The sequence below is a fragment of the Epinephelus moara genome, chromosome 7, assembly GCF_006386435.1.
Source record: "Epinephelus moara isolate mb chromosome 7, YSFRI_EMoa_1.0, whole genome shotgun sequence".
Lineage (NCBI taxonomy): Eukaryota > Metazoa > Chordata > Actinopteri > Perciformes > Serranidae > Epinephelus > Epinephelus moara.
The window spans coordinates 36,314,684-36,338,165 of NC_065512.1; the positions used below are offsets into that span (position 1 = coordinate 36,314,684).

The 23,482-nt window shown below is 45.1% G+C and overlaps 1 protein-coding gene across 1 annotated transcript in view; it reads left to right on the forward strand.

The window, feature by feature from the left end:
- Window positions 1–240: 240 nt before the first annotated feature.
- Window positions 241–23,482, forward strand: part of LOC126393532 (inactive dipeptidyl peptidase 10-like) — a 95,923-nt gene continuing 72,681 nt past the window's right edge. Inside the window, exons 1-3 of the mRNA XM_050049725.1 lie at window positions 241–367; window positions 8,232–8,326; window positions 14,675–14,749. Of these exons, the coding sequence (XP_049905682.1) occupies window positions 364–367; window positions 8,232–8,326; window positions 14,675–14,749 (174 nt within the window). The 5' untranslated portion in view covers window positions 241–363. The remainder of the gene's footprint in view (window positions 368–8,231; window positions 8,327–14,674; window positions 14,750–23,482) is intronic.

Sequence of the window (23,482 nt, forward strand, 5' to 3'; positions counted from 1 at the left end):
GATATTCTCGGTCATTGACCGTTTTTTTACAACAATGACTGGAAAATCAGATTTTTTTTTTTTTCTGAATCATTTTGACCGGTTGCAATTACCACCCCTGCCCACTTGGCGGCACAGTCAGTGGTTTGTTTTCACACTGCAGAGAAAAAGTCATTCATCTGCTTCATATAGCGTTGTTGACATAACACCCTGGACACACTGGACGCGTTAGTGCCACGGAAGTCCTGCGAGTGTACTCGCAGGCGCTTGACTGTCCACACAGGCAGCGCATTTCTCCTGCGCTCTCCGCGCCGGTTAAACATCGACTCCACTCGTCTGTTCCCGTCAGTACTCGTTTTTTCACTTCAACAGGTCATTTTAAACATGGGTAAGTCCATATTTTAATCGTTTTTTATAACGTAATAAGTTAATGACAATTTGTCATTGCATGTCCATGTATTGAGCATGTTGGATAAACACTGAATGAATAGGGCATATTGTTCTGACCATTTTATTTATGTAGTCTGAAGGCTCAGTGACACAAAATTAAAATTGTAATGAAGTGATTATGGTATTGAAAAATGTGTTCCATTATGCACTGTTGTGTTATTTCTTTTCTGTGTCCGACTTCCTGTTTGGTACGATCCGCTCTATCCAGCTTGACAGAGCTCGCGGCATGGCACAGGTGTGTGGATGTCTATTCATCTTTTCGTTCATGTCCTTATTAATGCGCAATTTATAACTTGCTTGTTGGATTTATTAAAAACGAACAAATGAAAACTAAATGTCTTTGAATATCTTAATTATCATTTAAAAACGACAATTAAAATGAACGGTAAAAATAGATTATGACCGGATTTTTATGACCCTGTCGGTCAAAATGACCGGCGACGAAAAAGTCTAGCGCAACGTCTGATGCTTGTATAACACAATATATCATCTTAATACTGAGTACAAAGAGCCTTATCATCAGTGTGTTCCCAACTTGAGTCACAGTCAACAGTTGGAAATGAAACCCTCAATGGATGTTAGAAGGGATCTTTGTTTCTTGTAAGAAGTTCATCCAAGGTTGTTTTTTTTCAGCAGACACTGTGAATAACAACGATCACTTTTTTTTAATAGCTCTTTTCAGTCCTAAGTCCAGCTGTTAGTGTTGGTGCTGTCAGGACTGACAGGACTGCTGTGGCTGGCTCCTTTCAGTCACACTCAGTTTTTCAGCCTTGAAAGCCGGACTTCACAAATATACCTATGTCTCTCAAATATTGCCTGTCTCACATGCACAGGAACACAAGTCCTTGAGTAACCTTAGAAGAATTTTCGTCATGTTTTTTAATGATAGTTCCCCCCAAAAGGTTGGCTCTATCAAAACATACAGCTCCTTTGTTGTGAAGGTCTTCTTGAAAGCAATGAATGGCAATGAAAACTCTCAATGGCTCTTTCAGCACAACAAAGAATTGCGGTCCTTGTTGAATGGCTGCCTTGAGCAGCAGAGCAGGATGTAAACAAATCTGATATTCACATTATGAAGTAGTTATGCGTACAATGTTAACAAACATTTCCCTATCGACACAGCCAACAGATATGGAACAACATAAATATTCATTTGGATTGGTTTTTGTGTCCAGCTGATGAATTTAAGTCCAATATCCAGTCCTCTTTTGCTGCTAAATGCTCTACTATGTTCCTCAGCTGGTTGCTAAATTTGTATACTGTTTGGGGCTGAGCGGGTAGCATAATGGGGGTTCATCTGAGCCTTCAGCCTTTCCTGAAAGCAAGGAAACCAAAACAATTAGCTAAAAGTAGCTAAAATGACCACAAACTTTATGTTTACAGCCTGCTCAGCTGCTCACAGCAACCATTCAACAAAAACGGTATTGACTGTTGTGCTGAAAGAGCCACTGAAAGTTTTCATTGCCATTCATTGCTTTCAAAAAGAACTTCGAAACAGTGGAGATGTATGTTTTGATACCGCTGACTTTTTTGTGCAAGCTATCATTAAAAAACATAAAGAAATCTTTTCTAAGGTAACTCGAGGACTTGTGTTCCTGTGCATTTGAGACAGGCAGCATTCAGAGGAACAGGAACTTTTGCAAGGTCGGGCTTTCAGAAGTACATTTGTACATTTCTGCAAACCACAGATGTGTTACATTTGTGCATACATTTGTATGTATGTCACAGATACGTTGAAACTGTATGTTTTAACAACACTGTGGTTAACGTGTGGTCAGGTTTTGGCACAAAAGCTGATTGTAATAGTGAGGAAAAGATCATGTTTTGCCTTAAAATACCTAGTTTTGGGGGCATTATCCCACCTAGTAGAGCAATGATGTCTTGGTAAAAAACAAACACTATTTTTTCCTGCTGGAAAAACAGTGACATGTCTCTAAAATATGCTCACATTTGGGGGCTAGGAAGCAATTGGAAACACATAAATGACTTGCTAAAAAACAACTGGTTCTGTTGTTTGTTGGTCTCAAACAGTGGTCTGCAGCAGAAGAGTTTGCAGAAAAGTACAATGCTAACATTTTCTGTTGGAAACTGGGCTTGAGATACTGATGATGTTCAAACCTTTGCAAACTACTAAAACCTAAGCGAGTAAGTCAACCAGAATAAGGAATCACAATTGTATAATTTGTCTTTATGCTCATGCATTAAGCTTCTCTGATTGCACTAAGCACCATCTCAGTAACAGAAACATTAAGCATTCAGCATGGCTATGATAAATGACAAGTAAAATACAAATATGAAAGCTGCTGCCATGAAGACAATTATAATGTATCTCTGTAACAGCTCAATAATAAACCAACTGAATCTTTAAGACTGCAAATGTCACATAAACTGCAGCTTTGAGTCTTTAGTAAGTGAGTCATTTACCAGTGTGTAAGAATGTGCCAGTTCACTGGCTTATTGCTTCTTGTCTCCTATGCAAATCAGCTATTAACTGTGTAAAACATTATGCAGAAACAAATAACAGCCATAAATAATACGCCATATTTAAAACTTTCACTGGCCTCAAGACAGATCACTCTACTGCCAGATTTATATTCATTTGTGTTAAAGAATGACTGGGACTGTATTGTACATTACATATGTTCAGATGGATCTTTTGACATTTCATTTATTCAGTATTTACAACAACATCATTTTCTTTACACACACAGTCAGTAAACAAAAGAAGACAAACAAAAACACATGCAAACCATGACCGTAAAGGGTTCAAATGGAATGACTAACAGAAAATACAGGTGCAACTCTATTTCTTAACTTTATGTTTACTATAACAGCAATCATTTTACTAGTTTAAATCATAAACTGACAGTCTTCAGTTGCCTCACCATAAGCATTTGGCTGAAGGCTCTTCAGAGTCTGACTGCCCTTTGAGCCCTTTCTGCTCACTCATTACTAGGTCTGTTTGGATCACAATGGTGCAACATGTCAAACTCGTATTGACCCAAAGCACAAAATAATCATATTGCATCGGCAGGGTGTTGACAGGGCTATTGTTCAATACAGTGACTCAGCAGTATTTGGATTTTTAGCCTCCAAACCTCACAATAGTCAGTTTTTGAAACATGCCACAAACCAACTTGGAGTTTTTCACAGCTTACCTCTTTGGCAGACAGTAAGATTTGAATGACTGTCACTATCAGCTACTATAATCACAGGGACAGTGGAATGTATCCTCATTAAACACCTTGTGAGATATCTGATGAAATATTGCCCCATGAATATTGTTACATAATGTGAAGTTACACACTTAATGTAAAGTTCTGTCGGGTCTGTTCTGGGGCCTCTCTGCCTTTCCTAGGCCTATGCAGAAAGCCCGAGGCAGAGAGAGCACACCTCCCTGCCCTGCCCTGAGCAGCAGCAAAGACCCCCTGGGAACAGAACAGAGCAAGCATCAATGACAAATGAAAATGACATTGATTAGTCAGACACTACATAAAAAGGAGGAGTTGGGATGGAGGCAGGTTGCAAAGCAGATGGAGGAGAAGCAGCAATAGTAGGCAGGGTAAATTGGGCACCCTGAATGAGATTTGCCAATTGGTTGCATAAAAAGGAATCATTTGATTTATCAGCTGACTCCCTATTCAGCTGACTCCCTATTCAGCTGACTCCCATAAATATGCTGATTCAACAGTTGATTGGGCTGCTTGAGATCAGCTGATGTCGCTGGGATGTGAGCTGAGCTCTGCCTGAACAAACCCTATGCTCAATTTATATAGATAAAGTTTAGGAAAGATTCATGGTGACAACGTACCTTAAAATGACTCAAATCTAACTTGGTTTTCACAGTTCCAAACAGCAGTCACCTGTGGGGAAAGTCCTGTGTTGTTTGACCCATCCCCACCCCAACCTGCCTCCTTTCACGGATTTTCAGTCTTTATACTACTTCCTTATTTACTTCCTTACGTCAGGGCAGTGGTCATGTAATTGCAGCCTTTCCAGTTACATGGGTTATAGATAAATTACTGGCTCATGATTACATGGGATATAAGTTGTGGTGCATTATGTTTTGTAGGTATACATACCAACAGTGCATGAGAACAGCCTATACAGTGATGTTAGATTCACAAACAAACTGTTCTTTTTTAACAACTTTTAATGAGGAACGAGTTGATTTCTATTCGCTTGCAGAAGTGAATCCAAAATCCCGCTTCTGTGTGGGGTGTGAGCAGTTGTGCACAAGTGCAAGGTTAACTACGGACTTAGAGAGTCTTTCTGACAAACTCATTCAACAGCTATCCTAGTAGCACAGCAAACTCCTACAGTAACCAGTAACTGTCAGGAGGGTAGTTGAATCACAGAAAAACTGAAAGGTATGTTTGCGAGAGCTGTTTTACTTGAGTTTATATGGTTGTGGCATTTAACAGAGTTGTTCATTCATGTACTTATGACACTAAAAGAGCTAAGCAAGCTTGTGGAAGATAGCTAACTCTTTGCTCACTCACAAATGCTGACAAATAAAACCTGAAACCTCCAGCACAGAGCAGACTTATGACATGTTATCTAAAATTCTCAGTACTTTCTGTGGCTCAAACTCAAGATGGATCTTTGGTTTTGGTACATGTCCTTGTGAGTTCTAGGGGTACGATACCTAAAGTGTGTGGTAGAAACATGACTATAGTCCATAGTGTTGGTGAGGACCCCAAAATACTGGTTCCTACAGTTACCACCATGCAACCATGCGGCATCCTTTTGTTAGCCTCTCCCTGCCTGGTAAATACCATGTCTTTTGTAACACATGCTCTCCCTTAAAGATCTACGTATATGCCAAACCCAAAAAGAGATAACCCTAATGACATCATTGGGGGTTATAAGAGCCACAGATGATAATACACATTATACAGTTTCTACAGGCTGAGTATTGTTTCCTATGGCAAATAAGTAGATCCCCATGTGTAAAGTACTAAATGTAGCATTAGGGTTTAATGCCCACTTAAAAGCCTTCACCTTAAAATTTCTGATAATTATCAGTGTCTAGTCAACAATGAGAACACTTTTTAGTGGTGTTACTACACTGTTAACCTTTGCTATTTTCTTTCCGCCATAATATTCAGTGCAAGCGCTAGAGATGTGTAATTTATCAGTTGACCAACAGCATCAACAGTGGCATAACAGGGTATTTCCTTTCCTTTCCTTTGATTCTTCGCCTTACAAAACAGTTGCAAATCATCAGATAGCTGGGACACTTTTAATCACAGCTGAGATTGCATGTCACCTTTATCCTTGGAGGTTTCATAGATGGAACTGTTGTCAACTCAGGAGGACAGTAGCCCCATTTTCCAATTACTTTTGCTCTCAAATGTTTTATATTACCATTGATTTGATACATGCACTGCATATAAAATATAAAAAAAGACCTGTGCCTTGTTTCACTGTTGGTTGAGGTTCGAAATGACAAGAGGCCTTTTGAGAATTTTCTTGCCTGTTGAACGCAATCCGTCTTTTATATTTATTTTCCTGTCATTACACTCAAAAGTGTTTTGAGTGTTTGCTAGTCTATAGCCTTCTTGCCTGAGATTGATGCTTCAGAGCTTATTCACTGACATTTACATGAGATGGGGACCTTGAAATGATTCAGACCTGTCAAATGCATTAATGGAATTCAGGCCTCCCTGGACTGTAGTGTTGGTGTGGGATTAGACTGGAGTTATTACACATACTCCTGTCATTGTTTCCACCGTTGAATGTTGAGGTGTAATCTCATTGAGCCAACTGTGTTTGACAGATCCTCCTAAATGAGCCTTAATTTCTCTTGTTGTTGTTCTTCTTCTTCTTCTTCTTCTCTCTTGTCAAAAACACGTCAGCAGCACCACTAGCATCTATTGTTCACCTCATCATTTTCTTGCAGTTATTTCCTGAGTTATTTTTGAACCTTTTTAACTCCCAAGGTTTAAAAACTGATATTTGTCCTAATCGTAGCTGTTTAGTTTTAGTTTCCTCATCTTATCTTGCAGCATGCTAACATGCTTACAATGCCAGTGTTAACATATTGATGTCTAGCAGTGTGTTAGCATGCTAACATTTGCTAATTTGTGCTAAAAGTAACCTACACCTGAGATTGATGGGAATGTCTTGCATTTTAAACACAGACTGTATGAAATAATGGATGCAGCCACCATGATGTCACCCATGGGTTTTTGGACTCCCATTTTGAAGCCTGGAGTTCGCCATATTGGCCATCGCCATCTTGGTTTTTTGGAGCCAGAAGAGACCATATTATTTGGACGAAAGGCTGGAGCTGTAGACAAGCGAAGGGTGGATCTGACTGAGAAGCTGAGGACATTATCAGCACACAGCCTGTCACTCAAAGCAGCCTGCTCTTATTTATCCCTTAAGCCTTAATAAAACGTAAACGAGTGAGTTATATACAATAAGAAATAAAAAAAAATCACCCCCGTGCGGATGCCATGAATGTTGAAATCAGCTATAGAGACCAAAAGCATTTTTCGTACCAGGCTGTAAACATGTTTATTTCTGCTGTGAAGTTGGGCATTTTAACATGGGCGTCTGTGGAGGTTGACATGGCTTTTGGAGCCAGCCTCAAGTGGCCATTAAAGGAACTGCAGTTTGTGGCACCTCCGCATTGGCTTCATTTTTCCGTGGCAAGGTCGCCACTTGGTTTTGAAGGTATTTTGTCGTCATTATCAGTCATGATGATGATGATGATGATGATGATGATGTTGATGATAGATGAAAAGTTGAGGGATAATCTAAACGATTACACTTCATCCTGCAGGGAACATGAATGTGTGTATCAAATGTCAAGGCAGGCCATATAATAGTTGTTGGGGCATTTCACCCAAAACCACAAATGTCAACCTGCTGATGGTACTACCAAAGTCAGGGCATTCATCATCTAGGAACTATGAATGTTTGTACAAGACTTTGAAACAGTGTTTATAGTCACTAAAATATGTCACCATTGAGCACAATGGTGCATTGTATCTGGTGGTAGGGTTGGATGATACCAGTGCTAAACTGGGAATTGGTGCAGTGTTTGGGTGCTAGGCTTTTGCAATGATATCATCCTGTCATTCTCTGCTCTAGAAGATGCCATTTCTCCACTGTATCCTTACACAGAAAATATTTGTTTGTTGCTATGTTAATGCTCTGTATGATGCATACAGAACCTTTAAGTTAAAACACATGATTTATTCTAAATTCTGTCTGACATGGAGGTCCAGATACTGGCAGTGGTAGGGGTTTCTCAGTTATATGCAAATTAAATCAAGTGGCCATGTAAATAATGCAAACTTGGAGCACCACATGACAGCAAATCCATGTGGCTGAGGTTGCCACAGCAACACGCGTACTGTTGTGCATAGTTTAAAGATTACAGAGGTGACTGCAGTCAAGACTGCTTATCATGTGTAAGACTGTCTTACTTTTGCAGTGTTCCAGCAAACTGAGTTATATTTTGTTGGTTTAGAAACTGCTTAGAGAAAAAAAGACAAGCACATTTATGAAGTCATGCTCAGACACCCAAAAACCCGACAGTTACTCATTTACTGTGAATTCTGAAATTAAGTCTCTAAAGTTCTCACATTTCAGTGTTTACTGATAAAACCAACAAACACACAATAATGAAATCTCCCATTTAGAAAACTGTCTTCCTCTAATCAATAGTTTCATAGTTTGGGAGTGGTATTCATCACCAAGTTAGCTGATTTAATTACTCAGACCTTTTGGGAGTATTAGAGAGAAAAAAAAATTGAGCATTTTGAGCATGGCTGTTTCTGTCTTAGATGAGGAGATCATCTTTCGGACCTGGGATGGAGACATCATGAAAGTCAACATGAACAGCAACGAGACAGAACTCCTGCTGAAGAACACAACATTTGTAAGTGATTGCTTCTGTTTTCTTTAACAGTGAGAAATGTTTCTGCTGCATTGAAATGATTTAACTCATTTCCCTTGGGGTAGATAAAGCTATTTAAAATAAAAATCAACATGCTGCTATCAACAAAATGACATCAGTTTAAATATATATATATATATATATATATATATATATATGTATTGGAATGTCATATTGGAATGTCATATAAGAATATTGCGTGAAAATGATATCACATGTTTATTGTATCAATAGTATCTATTCTTATTACAATAATCCTTGTTAAATAAGATAACCTAAGATATTTTCATTTTGCTACCTTGAGCATCGTGCTTTGTTGTTACTATAGCCCTGTTTCCAACACTTTTGGTATTGTACCTTTGGAACCAAACGTAACCCTTCAGACATGGTACCTAGACCCTACATGTAGGTCCATTAGCATTTTCGCCGCAAACAGTACTCTTAAATGTGGGGTTGTTGTCACTCACTGCTCCATCCAGCACTCGCTGTATTTTCTCATCATAGGTGACACAGATGGAAGTCTGCACATTGTTTATCGTCCACAGAATAAGGCTGCATGCCAACATTTTCAGATCAAAATAGAACAGGCTGCAGTGAGAGCAGTGGCGGCTGCTGGTCTTTCAAGGAGGGGAAGCTCATTTTCAGTCTCCAATAACACCAGAAAAAGATGCTAGATTTGTCGCTAGTTGTTTTTAACAAAGAAAAAGTCACTAAGAGGATTGGAAAAGTCTCCAGATCAACTCGGAACAACGGAATGAAACTTGAAAAATGCTCCGGTGGTGGTTTATATTTCAAGATCGCTGATTCGCTCATTTCGCTGTCAATGAAAAAGGGATTCAGCCTCAGACAGATCATCCAATCATCATGCAGAAGCCCAGCGTCCAGGCCAGCCGAGGCCAGCCCACTGCCCCATAGACCCCCAGAGACGCTGAGCGTCCGAGGGGCGGGACAAAACCGAGCATTTATCCAATGACTGTCTAGTGTCGCTGCAGAGGAACAACCCACTCTATGCTTCCCCATTGAAGTCTTTGGACGCTGAGCTTCCACTGTTTAATGCACTGTGACGCTACAGGAATGAATGAGAAGAAAGTCGCGTCAGTGACCTGTGATAAGTAGCTGATTCTGAACAAAAGTTGAACGCGTTCCAGCGCATATTTAGTCAATGAAATGTAAACACAACCGTACATATTTGACCACTTATTTTTTGACATTTTAGGGGAAGCTGAGCTTCCCTTGCAGTCTTAGAGCAATCGCCACTGAGTGAGAGTCTCTCTCCATGAGAGATTTAAAATTAACAGGTTTGTGCATTTAGTCCTTCGCAGGCAAGCACAGTGGTCAAGTGTTGCTGGAGTGCAGGAGCAACGCTCTGCAACACTTAGTTTGTCCTCCAAGTGAGGATTGCAATATATGCAGTTCACATAGTCACAATTAATATATATTTTTAAACATTTGAAGATCCACTCATTATTAAAAGTATATGTCATCAAAGAGAGACCATAAAAGCTAATGGAATGGTCAGAGTTGTCATATTAAAATACGGATTTACATCATCAACTCATGCATTGAGTAACATTTCAAGTAAATGTTACACCTTAGTGAATTAAGTTTTTTTTTTCTTAATAATAATAATAATAAATTTTATTTGTATTGCACTTTACATTTTAGCAATCTCAAAGTGCTACAGAGCAGATAAAAAACAAAACAAACAAACCAAAAACAAAAAAGCAATTGAAACAGTTAGAATTAATACAATAATACAAAAACGATAAATAGTTAAAAGGAGAACCTATAAAAGACATTTAGTAGAATGCTTTTGTGAAAAGATAGGTTTTTAGGTCTCATTTAAAAACATCAGTAGTCTGTGGGGCCCTGAGGTGGTCAGGGAGGGCGTTCCACAGCCTCGTAGCAGCAGAGGAAAAGGCCCGGTCACCCATGGTGCGGAGCTTGGTTCTGGGGGCTTGGAGGGTGTTTGTGGTTGCAGAACGGTGGGTGCGTGAATGCACTGGTGGGTGAGGAGGGAGACCTTGTACTCAATTCTGAGTGGGACAGGGAGCCAGTGAAGCGATTTCAGGATGGGGGTGATGTGATCGTGTTTGCGCACCCTCATCAGGATCCTGGCAGCGCTGTTCTGAATGTATTGCAGTCTCTGTATGCTCTTGCCAGAGATCCCGATGAGGAGTGCATTACAGTAGTCGAGCCTGGAGGAGACAAAGGCGTGGACGAGCTTCTCTGCATCTGCCAGGGTGAGTGTTGGACGGAGTTTGGCGATGTTCCTGAGGTGGTGGAATGAGGTCTTGCAGAGGTGTTTGATGTGGGTGTCAAAGGTGAGTTGAGAGTCCATTTTAACACCCAGGTTGGTGACAGATGTGGTAAGGGGGATGTTTTGGCCAGAGAAAGTGATACTGGTGATGGTGGAAGAACGGAGCTGATGTGGTGTGCCGACTAGGATGGCTTCCGTTTTGGAACTGTTTAGCTGTAGGAAGTTGAGCTTCATCCACGCCTCTATCTCCTCCAGGCAGGTGGTCAATGTGGATGTTGGCAGGGGAGCAGAAGAAGTGGGGGTTGTCCTGAGGTAGAGCTGTGTGTCATCAGCATAGCAATGGTAGGATATCCCATGCTTGCTGATGACATTGCCCAGGGGGAGCAGGTAAAGGGAGAAGAGGGTGGGGCCCAGCACTGAGCCCTGAGGGACACCGCAGGTGACGTTGTGGGTGTGTGATTTAGCTTTGCCCAGGGCGACGTGCTCGGTTCTGTCGGTCAGATATGAGGTGAACCAGTTGTGTACATTTTCTGAGAGTCCAATGGTGTATTGCAGGTGGTGGAGGAGGATGTTGTGGTCAACTGTATCAAAAGCAGCTGATAGGTCCAGGAGGATGAGTAGAGATGAGGAACCGGTGTCTGCTGCCATCAGGAGGTCATTGGTGACCCTGACCAGGGCTGTTTCTGTGCTATGGCCAGGGCGGAAACCAGACTGAAACTTCTCAAAAAGGTTATTGTGTTTGAGGTGATCCTGAAGTTGTACTGCAACTGTTTTTTCCAGAACTTTAGAAAGAAATGGAAGATTGGAGATGGGCCTGTAGTTGGAGAGGACTTCTGGATCCAGAGTGGGTTTTTTCTGTAGTGGTCTGATGACAGCAGTTTTTAAAGCAGATGGGATATGGCCGGCCAGGAGGGAGTGGTTTATGATCTTGGTCATGAATGGAGAGATGGCAGAGATGTTGGCCTTCAGCAGGGCTGAAGGGAAAGGGTCCAAGGCACAGGTGGATGGCTTCATTTTTTTGATGACATCCTCCACCTCTTCCTGTGTGACATCAGAGAAGGAGCAGAGGGGCTGGACAATCTCAAACGGTGAGTCAGCAGTTTGGGGGGGCAGGACAGCAGTGATGGAGAGGTGTGAGCGGATGTTGTCAACTTTTTGTCTGAAAAAAGTGATGTGCATGTTGCACCTCTCCTCGGTGGCCTCAGAATGGGAGGGTGAAGGGGGTTTGAGAAGGTGATTTATTGTTGAGAAAAGTTGTTTGGAGTTACCGGGGCTGTTGTTGATGATGGTAGAATAAAACCTGGAGTGTGCATCCCTCAGACCTTCTGCATACGCCCTCTTGTGTTCCCTGTATGCCTGTTTGTGAACAGTCAGTCCAGAGGCTTTGAGCTGCCGCTCAAGGACACGCCCAGCCGCCTTCATCTTTCGCAGCTCGCAGGTGTACCAGGGTGCCGAGCACGAGAATGAGACTGACCTGGATGTTAAGGGGGCGGGGAGGTCCAGGAGACTGCTCAGGGACTGGTTGTAAAAATCCACTGAGTCAGCAACAGAGGGGAAGTCAGTAGAGCCAGAGGAGAGAAGTTGAAAGCAACAGAGGGGAAGTCAGTAGAGCCAGAGGAGAGAAGTTGAAGGTCCAGGGCCAGGGCATCCGCATTGATGTTTTTCAGATTTCTGAAGTGGATCTGCCGCTTGGGTTTGGAGTGGGGGGAAGGAAAGGGCAGTTCCATTGACACGACCTTGTGATCAGAAACACCAAGGTCGCAACCTGTGGGTTGCTGATGGGGGCGGAGTTAGAGATAACCATAAGAGTGATAACCATAAGAGTGTGTGTCCCCTGGAATGTGTGGGGACATCAACATGTTGTTGTAGGTTGAGGGAGTCCAGCAGCTGAAGGAAATCGGCAGCGGAGTGGCATGAGGGGATGTCGACATGAATATTTATATCTCCCAGGATTATGATATTGGCGGAGGTAGTACAGAGTGTTGTGAGGAGATCAGACATTTCCGAGATGAAAGCAGAGTTGGGTTTTGGGGGCCAGTAGATGAGGAGAACAGTCATGGGAAAGGGGGGCTTACATTTAAATGCAAGACACTCGCAGGAGGATGTTGTAGGCAGCGAGATGGGGGACAACTCCAGGTCCTGTCAGTGGATGACAGCTAGGCCACCACCGCGGCCAGTGCTGTGAGCTGCCTCCAAGTAGCTGTAACCGGGGGGACAGGCTTCATTGAGGGCAGAGTAAACCTCTGGCTGGTACCAGGTTTCTGTCAAACACATGAAGTCAAGTCCTTTTTCCCTGATGTGTTCTTCAATCAGGGTGGATTTATTGTTGATGGACTGAGTGTTGAAAAGTTCGAATTTGACCAATGACTGTGGGGTGAGTCTCTGTACAGGTCGCAAAACATTGAAATCCACTCCGTGCTGACTGGAATCCACTCCACGAAATCCATCCAGCCGAGAGCGCAGGGATCTCGCGGTGTTTCCCATGCTGGAGTGCAGAGATCTCGCGGTGTTTCCCATGTTGATGGTAGCTGGAGCGACAGCGCTCTGATGACGCGTCAGACGTGCGACGGATGACCAGAGAGATGGGATGTTTGTAGCAGAGCAGCTTGGCTGGTTATGGAAGATGAATTTTCGACTGGATCCTCTGTGAATTTAACGAGGGCGGCAAAGAAGTCCAAGTTCGTTGATGATGGGGATGTTAAGTCCAGGAGTGGTTGCGGGGTTTAGCCGGCGGAGTTGCGAGCTGGAATAGCTGAACACCATGCTGACCAAGGAGGGATGCTGCCTAGCCTCGCTAACTGCTAGCCAGACAACGTTAGCACCAAGTACTGGAACTGGTGGTGGAAGGGAGGAAAGTTGTCCGTCAAGGCAATATGATGGTTGGATCCAGAGAGCCCTTTTCCAGGTGGGACAAGGTTGACAACTGGAAGTCGTCTGTAGCAGGTAGGTGCGTAGCTACCTAGCTACTCCACCGGTAGAAAAAAGGATCCGAAGTTCAGAAAAATAGAGCAAAAAGCTCGTAAACAGTTGCGCAAAATTAGCACAGAAAACTATAAGAGCAATCCAAAATTGCGGGCCGAGAAGCAGCGAACAAACAACGCCAGCGTCCTCCCCTCCCCTGCTGAGACAACAGTTCTTGGACAACAGCTGCTGCGAGAGGCAGCAGAACATCCTTTTATTTTATTGTTACCACCGCCAGCATAGTGGTACAGTGGTTAGCATTGTCACCTCATAGCTCCTGGTTCGAACTCGGGGTGGGTGAGCCCTTCTGAGCGGAGTTTGCATGTTCTCCCCGTGTCTGCATGGGTTTTCTCCTGGTTCTACAGCTTCCTCCCACAATCCAGCGACATGCACATCCGATTATTTGGTGACTCTAAATTGCCTGTAGGTGTTAATTTTAGCATGAATGGTTGTCTCTCTCTTTGTGTTAGCCCTGTGATAGTCTGGCAGCCTGCCCAGGGTGTACCCCAGCTCTTGCCAAATATCAGCTGGGATAGGCTCCAGCTCCCCCGCGACTCATAACAGGATAAGCAGACACAGAAATGACAAAAAAACTGTATGAATGAAAAACTTGCCAAAGTCTGAACAGTGGTCACAGAAGCTTCAAAACCAGCCAAAACGCACCCGTGAGCAAGAGTGACGATGTACTATTGACCAATCAATAGACTGCAGGGTTTCTAGCTCCACCTTTTAGTACCAGATCTGTGTGCTAGGTACCCCAACAGAGGGGTGACCAAAAAGAGGGTTGGTATGGAATGTTGTCATTGTTACCATCCACAACATGTTACACTGGAAACAGAAAAAATGCTTCCTGAACTGAACTGAACCGTACCAGACTTTCTGATGGAAACAGGGCTTATTGTGACCCACTTTGCCCTCATCAGATACTCTGACCGGCCTAAGGTCGACTCAAGTTTGTGAGAAAGCTTTTTAGGTTGCATTAAGATGATAATTGTTTGGCAAGTGTATCTGTGAGGTATCCTCAGTTTTAGAAAGTTGAATTCAAAAAATGGTTTGTTGTAACAACAAGAACACAAAAGGATATCATCTATTTCTTATTCCTCCCACAGGCAACTTTTAAGGCATCAAAGTTTGCCGTTTCTCCAGATCTGAACTTTGTTCTTCTGGGATATGATGTCAAGCAGGTGAGAACCTCATTAAATTCTGGTTACATATATCCTGACACTGGTGTTTCGCTTGGGGCTGTTAATACTGGAGGTTTTCAGTTCATGAACTTATATGAAGATGTGACCAACATGCATATTACTTATCAATTTCAGAGTCAGCGAGCAAAAGCCAACATTGATCCAGCACGAGGGTACAAGCTTTAGAAATAAGAGAAAACACTGACATGCTTTACATGTGAGAGTAAAACAGGATCATAAGGTCTACTATGGGCCAAGGGTTAACCAAAAGGGCTAAACAGAAAGCATTTTTCACATCTGTCCCTCATCTGTCTCAGAGAAAAGATAAACTGCCACTTTAACAAATGTAGCATTCCACAACAAATGCCACTATAAGACACACTGCACTCTTTGACTGGACCATAGCATGCAAGGCTAACCCTACAAACACAAAAGTCTGTCTGTGAGTGAGTAAGTGAGTGAGTGATGAAGTTACACCATTGGTCAGAGTGAGTTATAAAATGAGTGTTGGTGTTTCCCCGTTGGCTCTTCTGAAATGAAAAGTGGCAGTACTTGGCGGAGTCGGATGCAATGATACATGACATCCTATAGGTTCTCAACTGGATTTAGGTCAGGGGAGTGAGAGAGCCAATCAGTGGCATCAATGCCCTCCTCATCCAGAAACTGCCTACACACTCTGGCGACATGAGATTGAGCATTGTCCTGCACCAGGAGGAATCCAGAGCTCACTGCACCAGTGTAAGGTCTGACAATCGCTTTGAGGATTTCATCCCAGTACCTAACAGCAATCAGCATACCATTGGCTATGACATAGTGGTCTGTGCAACTCTCCAAGGACATGCCACCCCAGACCTTCACTGACCCACCACCAAACAGATCATGCTGCATGATATTACAGACTCTTTCATGCCTGTCACATTTGCTCAGTGTGAACCTGTTCTCATCTGTGAAGATAACAGGGCACCAGTAGTGGACCTGCCAACTCTGGTGTTCTCTGGCGCATGCCAATTAAGCAGATACCGGTCCTGCTGCCGAGCTGATGCCCTTCCACAGCCATGTTTGGCAGTCTCCTGGTATCTCCTCCATACTCTTAAGACTTTGCTGGGAGACATGGCAAACTTTCCTGTGACCACATGTATGGATATGCCATCCTGAAGGAGCTGGACTACCTGTGTAATCTGATTGGGCTGCAGGTACTGCCTCATGTTATGGGAGCGTGTCTATGTTCCCCGGGTTCTATGTTCCCCATTTAACCCTGCAAAAAAGGTTCTATGTTCCCCGCTTACACAAAAAAGGCAGGAAACATAGCAGTTGTATTAATATGTTGTTTTAACATTTCTAAACACACACAACGGAACATAATGGGGAGAAATTACAATCAGAAACTTACCCTTTGGGTGATCTATGGTGGGCAATCTGGGCAATTATATCCTTTACAGAAGGTTTTTTAATCCAGCCGTTAAATGCAGTGTTTCAGTCAGTGCAGATTTCTTCGAGCAGCCAAAGACCAACTGGTAAGAAAAAAATCATTATCATGGCCGAAATAAAGATAAATAAGCTGTTAAGTGCAGCGTTTTTCGGGAACTCTGTTCAGTAAATCCACCATGATTATTTATTAGTTTTGTGATAAAAATAAATGCGTCTATGTTGTTGATCACGGATGTTGATATCACCTGTTCAGTTCGGTCCTTCGACCAATCAGATACTCAGATTTCTTCCTCTCTTGTTTTTATGACGGTAGCGTTAGGAGCAGCCAAAGAACGCCTGGTGGCAAGATAGTTATCTACCAGTGTGAAGGGTTAGGGTTAGTGAACAGAGTTCCCGAAAAAACGCTGCACTTAACAGCTTATTTTCGGCCATGATAACTATTCTTTTCTTACCAGTTGGTCTTTGGCTGCTCGAAGAAATGTGCACTGACTGAAACACCGCATTTAACGGCTGGATTAAAAAACCTTCTGTAAAGGATATAATTGCCCAGATTGCCCACCATAGATCGCCCAAAGGGTAAGTTTCTGATTGTAATTTCTCCCCATTATGTTCCGTTGTGTGTGTTTAGAGATGTTAAAACAACATATTAATGCAACTGCTATGTTTCCTGCCTTTTTTGGATAAGCGGGGAACATAGAACCTTTTTTTAGTAAGAGGGAAACATAGAACCCGGGAAACATAGAACCTTTTTTGTGTAAGTGGGGAACATAGAACCTTTTTTGCAGGGTTAAATGGGGAACATAGAACCCGGGGAACACAGAACCCGGGGAACATAGGGATGACCCCCATGTTACTAGTAGTGACAAGGACACTAGCAAAACACAAAACTAGAGAAGAATCAGTCAAGAAGGATAAGGAGAGAGTAACTGTCTGTGGCTACCACATGCAAAACCATTCCCTTTTTGGGGGTTGTCTTGTTTTTGCCTTTCCATTGCGCCTGTTGTCACTTTAATTTGCACCAAAGCAGCTGGACCTGATTCACAATTTACTGTGCTTCCTACATGGGCAGACTGGTATCCCTTAAGTGTAATTGACTTGGTGTTATACTGTGACAAGTAAGTGTTCTCTTAATTTTTTAACTAGCTAGCTGCTACGTTAATAAAATGTTATTTAAAGTTGAACTAAACGCTTCATCCACATACAGCCTAGGCACATTGCTATCATCAGATGAGGGACAATCCTGTTTGGCTCATTTTCTGTTACCACTGTAATGTTAGAAAAACATGGTGATATTAGCAAGATAGCTAGCTAACTGGCCAGCCGTGATCAAAATGGCAGTATCAGTTGGACGACAGAAGAGAGGATCACATCACCAATTTGCTTTAGGAACAGTCGTGTCTATATGACACACAAACCACCCATGTTGTGAGGAGAAAGTGGTTAAAAATCATCAGAACAGGTGCCGCCACCATAGTAACAGTGTGTAACTAGAGGTTGACCAGTTGGTCAGGATGTTTTATAAACCATTGTTATCCGTGGAACTTGGCTCTGGAAGGGGCTGATGGCTCTGCAGCCTCAACCAGTCTCACAGGGAACAGAGTGAAGAGCTGAACAGGGGAGGGTTGTGTTGAATATTTAGTGGGTAAAGCTTCAGAGAAAGTAGGTCCTTTCTGCTGTCACACTGTGTCTAATCATATTTTTCTTCCCTTTTTCTACATTTACATGAAGTTTTGAGACTGAGTGAATGCCACCACTTGTGGTTTCAAATTAAAAACATTCATGCATTTCAATAACAGTCCAGCTAAATACTAGGTTTTGACCAAGTTTTGTTTACACTTTGGCCTCTAGTTTCCCGACACGGCGCAGGGTGGCACAGGGTGGTGAACCCCACGCAGAGCTAGTTTCGAGCAGCGCAACCGGAGGCGCGCTCAGTTTGGTAGTTTGGCAGACCGAGGTGCTCTGAGATGGGTGTGACGGCGCAGCAGGGGGAGGTGTCAACAGATCCAGCTTGGCGCAGTGACAGTTTTGTGCCAAAAGGCTTCACTGAAGGTGCGCTAAAAGCTCACCAGCTGGAACCAGGTCTACTGTCAGCGCAGGCGGAGCACAGCTGGTGTAGGGGAAGCTTGGCTGACCGGCGGACAGTGCGCACACGTCACCAAAACCTCACAGGCAGGTTTCCAGAATGTCAGGCACATTAACAATGCAATAAATACCCACAAAAAACACTTTTCAGTGCAACTATCTGCAATCAGCACATTGACTGTCCCGTCACATCGGATGTCAGATCAAAGGGGATTGGCACCGTTTGGCACGCGTAATGGAAACCCAACCTGATTTGATTAACACAGCTGCAAACTAATGAGTTCACATCCCTCTCAGCCAACCACAAACATCCACAGCATCAGATAGGGAGTATATATTCAGCATCTGCCAATTTAGAAAAGTCAAAAGAAAAGAAACAGAGTGAGACTGCGAGAGAGAAAGAGAGAGCGCGCGCGCACGAGAGAAACGCTGTCAACAAATTGTAAGTTATGTTCGGTGTCTTAAGGGGTTTACGTGCTTCATGTGATATACAAATGTTAAAATGTTCTTGCTTAACGTGATCTACAAAGATGGAGTACATTATTGCGAGGAGGAGGAGGAGAACTTACGCAGAGAGGGTGTACCATCAAAGGACATCCTATTTGGGCATGACAGAGCTGGAATGCAGGTGGGCAACACGAATAATGAATGGAACATGTCATCAAATATCTTTCTTTGTAGGGAAATATGTTTGTCTTACCTGTCCCAACCTCTATCCCACCAAAGCCCTCAGTGCTGAGGGAGGACAGCGTGGAGGACGCAATGTCCTCCGCCGAGCTGAGGGGCACGCTGGTGGAGGGGCTGCCCCCTGTCGCCCCCGTCCGCCTCCTGTGCGCAGAGAGCTTTTGTTTGGCCCTTCTTATAACATCATTTAACCGTTTTTTGCACTGGGAAACGGTTCTCAGTGTATCCGGGCAACATTGATTTACAATTGTGGTGACCTCCCAGGCTACCTTTGCATCATCAGCCCGTGGAGGTCTGCTCGCAGTTCCGTATATTCGGACACTGCAAGCTTGGACCTCCCGGACCAAAACGAGAGTTCCAGATGTAACTAAGGTTCTATGATTTCTGGATGACCGCCAGAGACGGTATGAAATACCTGGATAAGCATCACGCACATGCACAGATCGAGACATAATACCAACAAAGTCATGTGACCTGGGTGATGCAAGTGACCTGATAAAGGGGGCAGGCACCCAGCAGTCGTCTCCTACAGAATCTTCTCGTCAAGATTCCGAGTGACAATGAACTCTGGTGGTCATCCAGAATTCATAGAACCTTAGTTACATCTGTAACTCTCGTTCTGTTTCATTCTTCCTGACCGCCAGAGACGGTATGAAATCCCTGGATGACCTATACCAACGAAGTCACGAGGAATCCACACTCACCGAGATTCAGTTGCAGACCGAAGGAACAGACAAGGCCACAGGATGGGGAACGGCCACATTAAGTCTGTAGAAGCGGGCAAAGGTACAGGAAGAGGCCCACACAGCTGCAGCACAGATGTCATTTAGCGGAACGCCCTTCAAAGCAGCCCACGACGTGGAGACGCTCCTGGTCGAATGACATTTCACTGGGGGGATCTGAAGGCCCCTGAGCCTGTATGCATGAGATATGGTATCAACAACCCAATGCGAGAGCCTCTGTTTAGACAAGGCACAGCCCTTCCTATGCCCTCCATGACAGGCAAACAGAGCATCAGTCTTACGAAAACCAGCAGAAACCTCTATGTACTGTTTCAGAGCACCAACAGGACAAAGAAAGGTGGCATTAGGAGGTAGTTCCTCCACCCCTGACTCTGGGGCAAAAGCCGCCAAACTGATAGGTTGGTTAACATGAAAAGCAGAAAGCCTCTTAGGGAGGAAAGAGGGGTTGGGCCACATAGTGACCCCCAATCCATCAGAATTCCACCGCAAACAGTCACTGGCGACGGACAGGGCATGAAGCTCACCAACCCGCTTTGCAGATGTAACAGCAAGAAGAAAGGCAGTCTTGCAAGACAGCCACCTGAGGTCAGCGTGTTCCAGGGGCTCAAATGGAGGAGAACACAAGGCTTCCAGGACGACAGGCAAATCCCATGATGGCACCCGAACAGCATGTGGAGGCCGCAATCGGAGAGCACCTTTAAGAAACCTGCCCACCAGAGCATGTGATCCCACAGATCGACCATCCACAAAGGCATGTCGAGCAGAGATAGCAGCAACATACACCTTTATAGTAGAGGCAGAGAGCCCTTTATCCAGCAATGTCTGCAGGTATTTGAGGAGTACAGGTACAGAGCAATGCTCTGGGTCCACATTCTGACTGCCACACCAATTATGGTCTGGACAACAGCCTGATCACAAAAATTCAGTAACGAGTCCGGCCCTTCAGGGGCCAGACATGCAGCTGGAGGCGCTCCGGGTGAGGATGCCAAATGCTCCCCCCCAACTGTGACAGGAGATCCTGCCTCAGTGGGAGAGGCCAAGGCACTCCGTTGAGAAGCCAACGGATAAGAGGAAACCATATCCTCCCGGGCCAGTAGGGAGCCACCAGCAGCACTGTGTGATTGCACCTGTCTATGCTGTGAAGTGTCAACATGAGTAGTGGGATTGGAGGAAAGGCATACAGGAGGCGGTCCGGCCAGGAGTGTGCCAGAGCATCCTGCCCCAATGGGCTGGTCGGTTCTGAGAGGGAAAACCACAGCGGGCAGTGTGTGGACGTCTCTGAGGCAAATAGGTCGACATCTGCTCTGCCGAACCTCTCCCATACCATCTGAACCACTGTGGGATTCAGCCTCCACTCCCCCGTAGGGGGCCTTTGGCGTGAAAGCATGTCTGCAGCTGTGTTCTGCACACCTGGCAGATGCATTGCCCTGAGACTTGCAAGGCGAGGTGAGGCCCACTGAAGGAGCCTCTGAGCCTCCCGCAGAGAATGACTGGACCTGGTTCCCCCCTGGTGGTTCACATGATAAACTGTCGAAGTGTTGTCTGACCGAACAAGTACATGCCTCCCTTCCAAAAAGGGAAGGAAGTGCCTGAGGGCTAAGTGTACCGCACGCAGCTCCAACACATTTATGTGCTGGAGCCTCTGCTGAGGACTCCAGGTTCCCCTGACTGTCCTGTGGTTCCAAACAGCGCCCCAGCCCAAGGGGGAGGCGTCTGTTACCACTACCTCCCGACGGGAAGGAAAAGAACCCAAGGGAACACAGCCGGAGAGATAGGCCCTGCTTCTCCAGGGTTTGAGAGACCGGAGGCACTTGCCTGAGACCATCACCATCCTGCCTTGGTGCCTCTTGGGGTCGAGGCCCAAACCATTGACCCACACCTGCAAGGGATGCAGTGAGAGGAGTCCCAGAGGGATGACCGCCGATGTGGCTGTCAATTTCCCCAGTAGCTGGAGAAATAGACCATATGTCAACCTTGTACCTCTCCGAACACGTGAGACAAGGTTGAGGATGTCGTCCACCCTCTGTGGGGAGGGAGAGGCCCTCATCATTACTGAGTCGAGGACGACCCCGATGAACACGATTCGTTGACTGGGCTTTAAACAGCTCTTTGCGAAATTCACAGTAAGACCCAACTGGGTCACATGGGTCAAAAGACACGTCGTGTCGCGGATGGCCTGCTCGCGGGTCGCGGAGCATATGAGCCAGTCGTCCAAGTAAAGGAGAATGCGAATGCCCTTGCTTTGCAGAGGCGAAAGTGCTGCCGCAATGCATCTGGTAAAGATCCGAGGGACGAGTGAGAGCCCGAAGGGGAGAACACGGAACTGGTATGCTTGTCCCTTGAAGGCAAAACGAAGGAACTGCCTGTGGTGGGGTGCTACTGGCACATGAAAATAAGCATCCTTCAGATCGACGCTTGTGAACCAGTCTCCCTCTGAGACCACCTGAAGAACATCTGCTGTGCGAAGCATATGAAAACGAAGAACCTTTATGAACTGGTTTAACTGCCTGAAATCGAGGATGGGGCGAAAGCCGCCGTCCTTCTTCGGAACAAGAAAATAAGTCAAATAGAACCCTCTTGTTCGATCCGAACTTTTTACACACTTGATGGCGCCTTTCTCCAGAAGCACTGAAATCTCCCGCTTCAGAGCCAGAGACCTTAGGGGGTCCTTGACAACAGTCATTTTGACCCCGTTGAACTTGGGGGGTCGATGCCTGAACTGAATACTGTATCCCTTGGAAAGAGTTAACAACACCCAAGGGTCTGAAGTCAGGGTCTGAAGTCAGGGCCTCCCACCGGCTTAGGTGTTGTGGGGAGAAACGGCTGGCACCCGGGTCTAGGTAGTCAGGTCCGACTCCCGCGACCTTTGGGCGGCTTAGGGTGTCGGTCGGCAGGTGGTCCATATCTGGGTGCCCTATCCTTAGGCGTCTGAAAGGCAGGCTGCTGAGGGGCCCTATGGAAACGGCCCTGCTGGAACGAGGCCCTCATGGCAGCCAAAGCCCTGCAGTCACTCGGTAGGTGAAGGAAAGCCTTGGGATCCGGCCAATACCTCTGAAGTTCATTGACGTATGGCTCAGAGGGTGGAACCTTGAAGGAAGATGGTTGAGGGGCATGTTTGAAAAAGGCATTAGAGGGAGCAGCCTCTACAGGGGCGGCATCCAACCCGAGCCGTGAGATGGCCAATTGGATGGCCTGTTTAACTGTAGAAAGACTGGCCTCAGCATCCCTCAACGAGTCTGCGCCCGACCCATGAGAGTCTGTCACCGAGGGAAGAGGGGACCCCCCCTCCAGTACCTCCTGTCCCCTTGCTTCATCATCAGTAAAGAGATTCCCAGAGGCTGCAATAGATAGTGTGTCCTCGTCTTGCTGGCTAGCAACCTGGGGCGAAGAAGCTAGGCTATCACTCTCATCGTAGCTCTGTGGTGGTTTTCCGAGCGGTGGCTCTGAAGCAGCAGAGCCAGCAGTAGCTGAGGGACCACCAGGCTGCAGATTAAGAAGGAGGGCCTTAATCTGGGCAAACTCAGAGGCCAAAGTGTCCACTTTAAGGGCCAAAGGTTCAACACCCCTCTGTCTCTTCTTAGCGAAGGAGGCATCATCCAGTGTGTGTCCTCGGCGCTTGGGGCCGGGAGGAGGGCTGTATGCAGGTGTCCCGGAAGGGGGTAACCCAGCTTCAGCAAAGCTACTATCAAATTTGACCAACCTCGCAGTCCTCTCTGCTAATGGCATGCAGGTGCAATTAATGCAAGCATTTTCAGTCAGCGCCTGCCTGAGGTGTTCAATGCCAAGGCACGAAGGG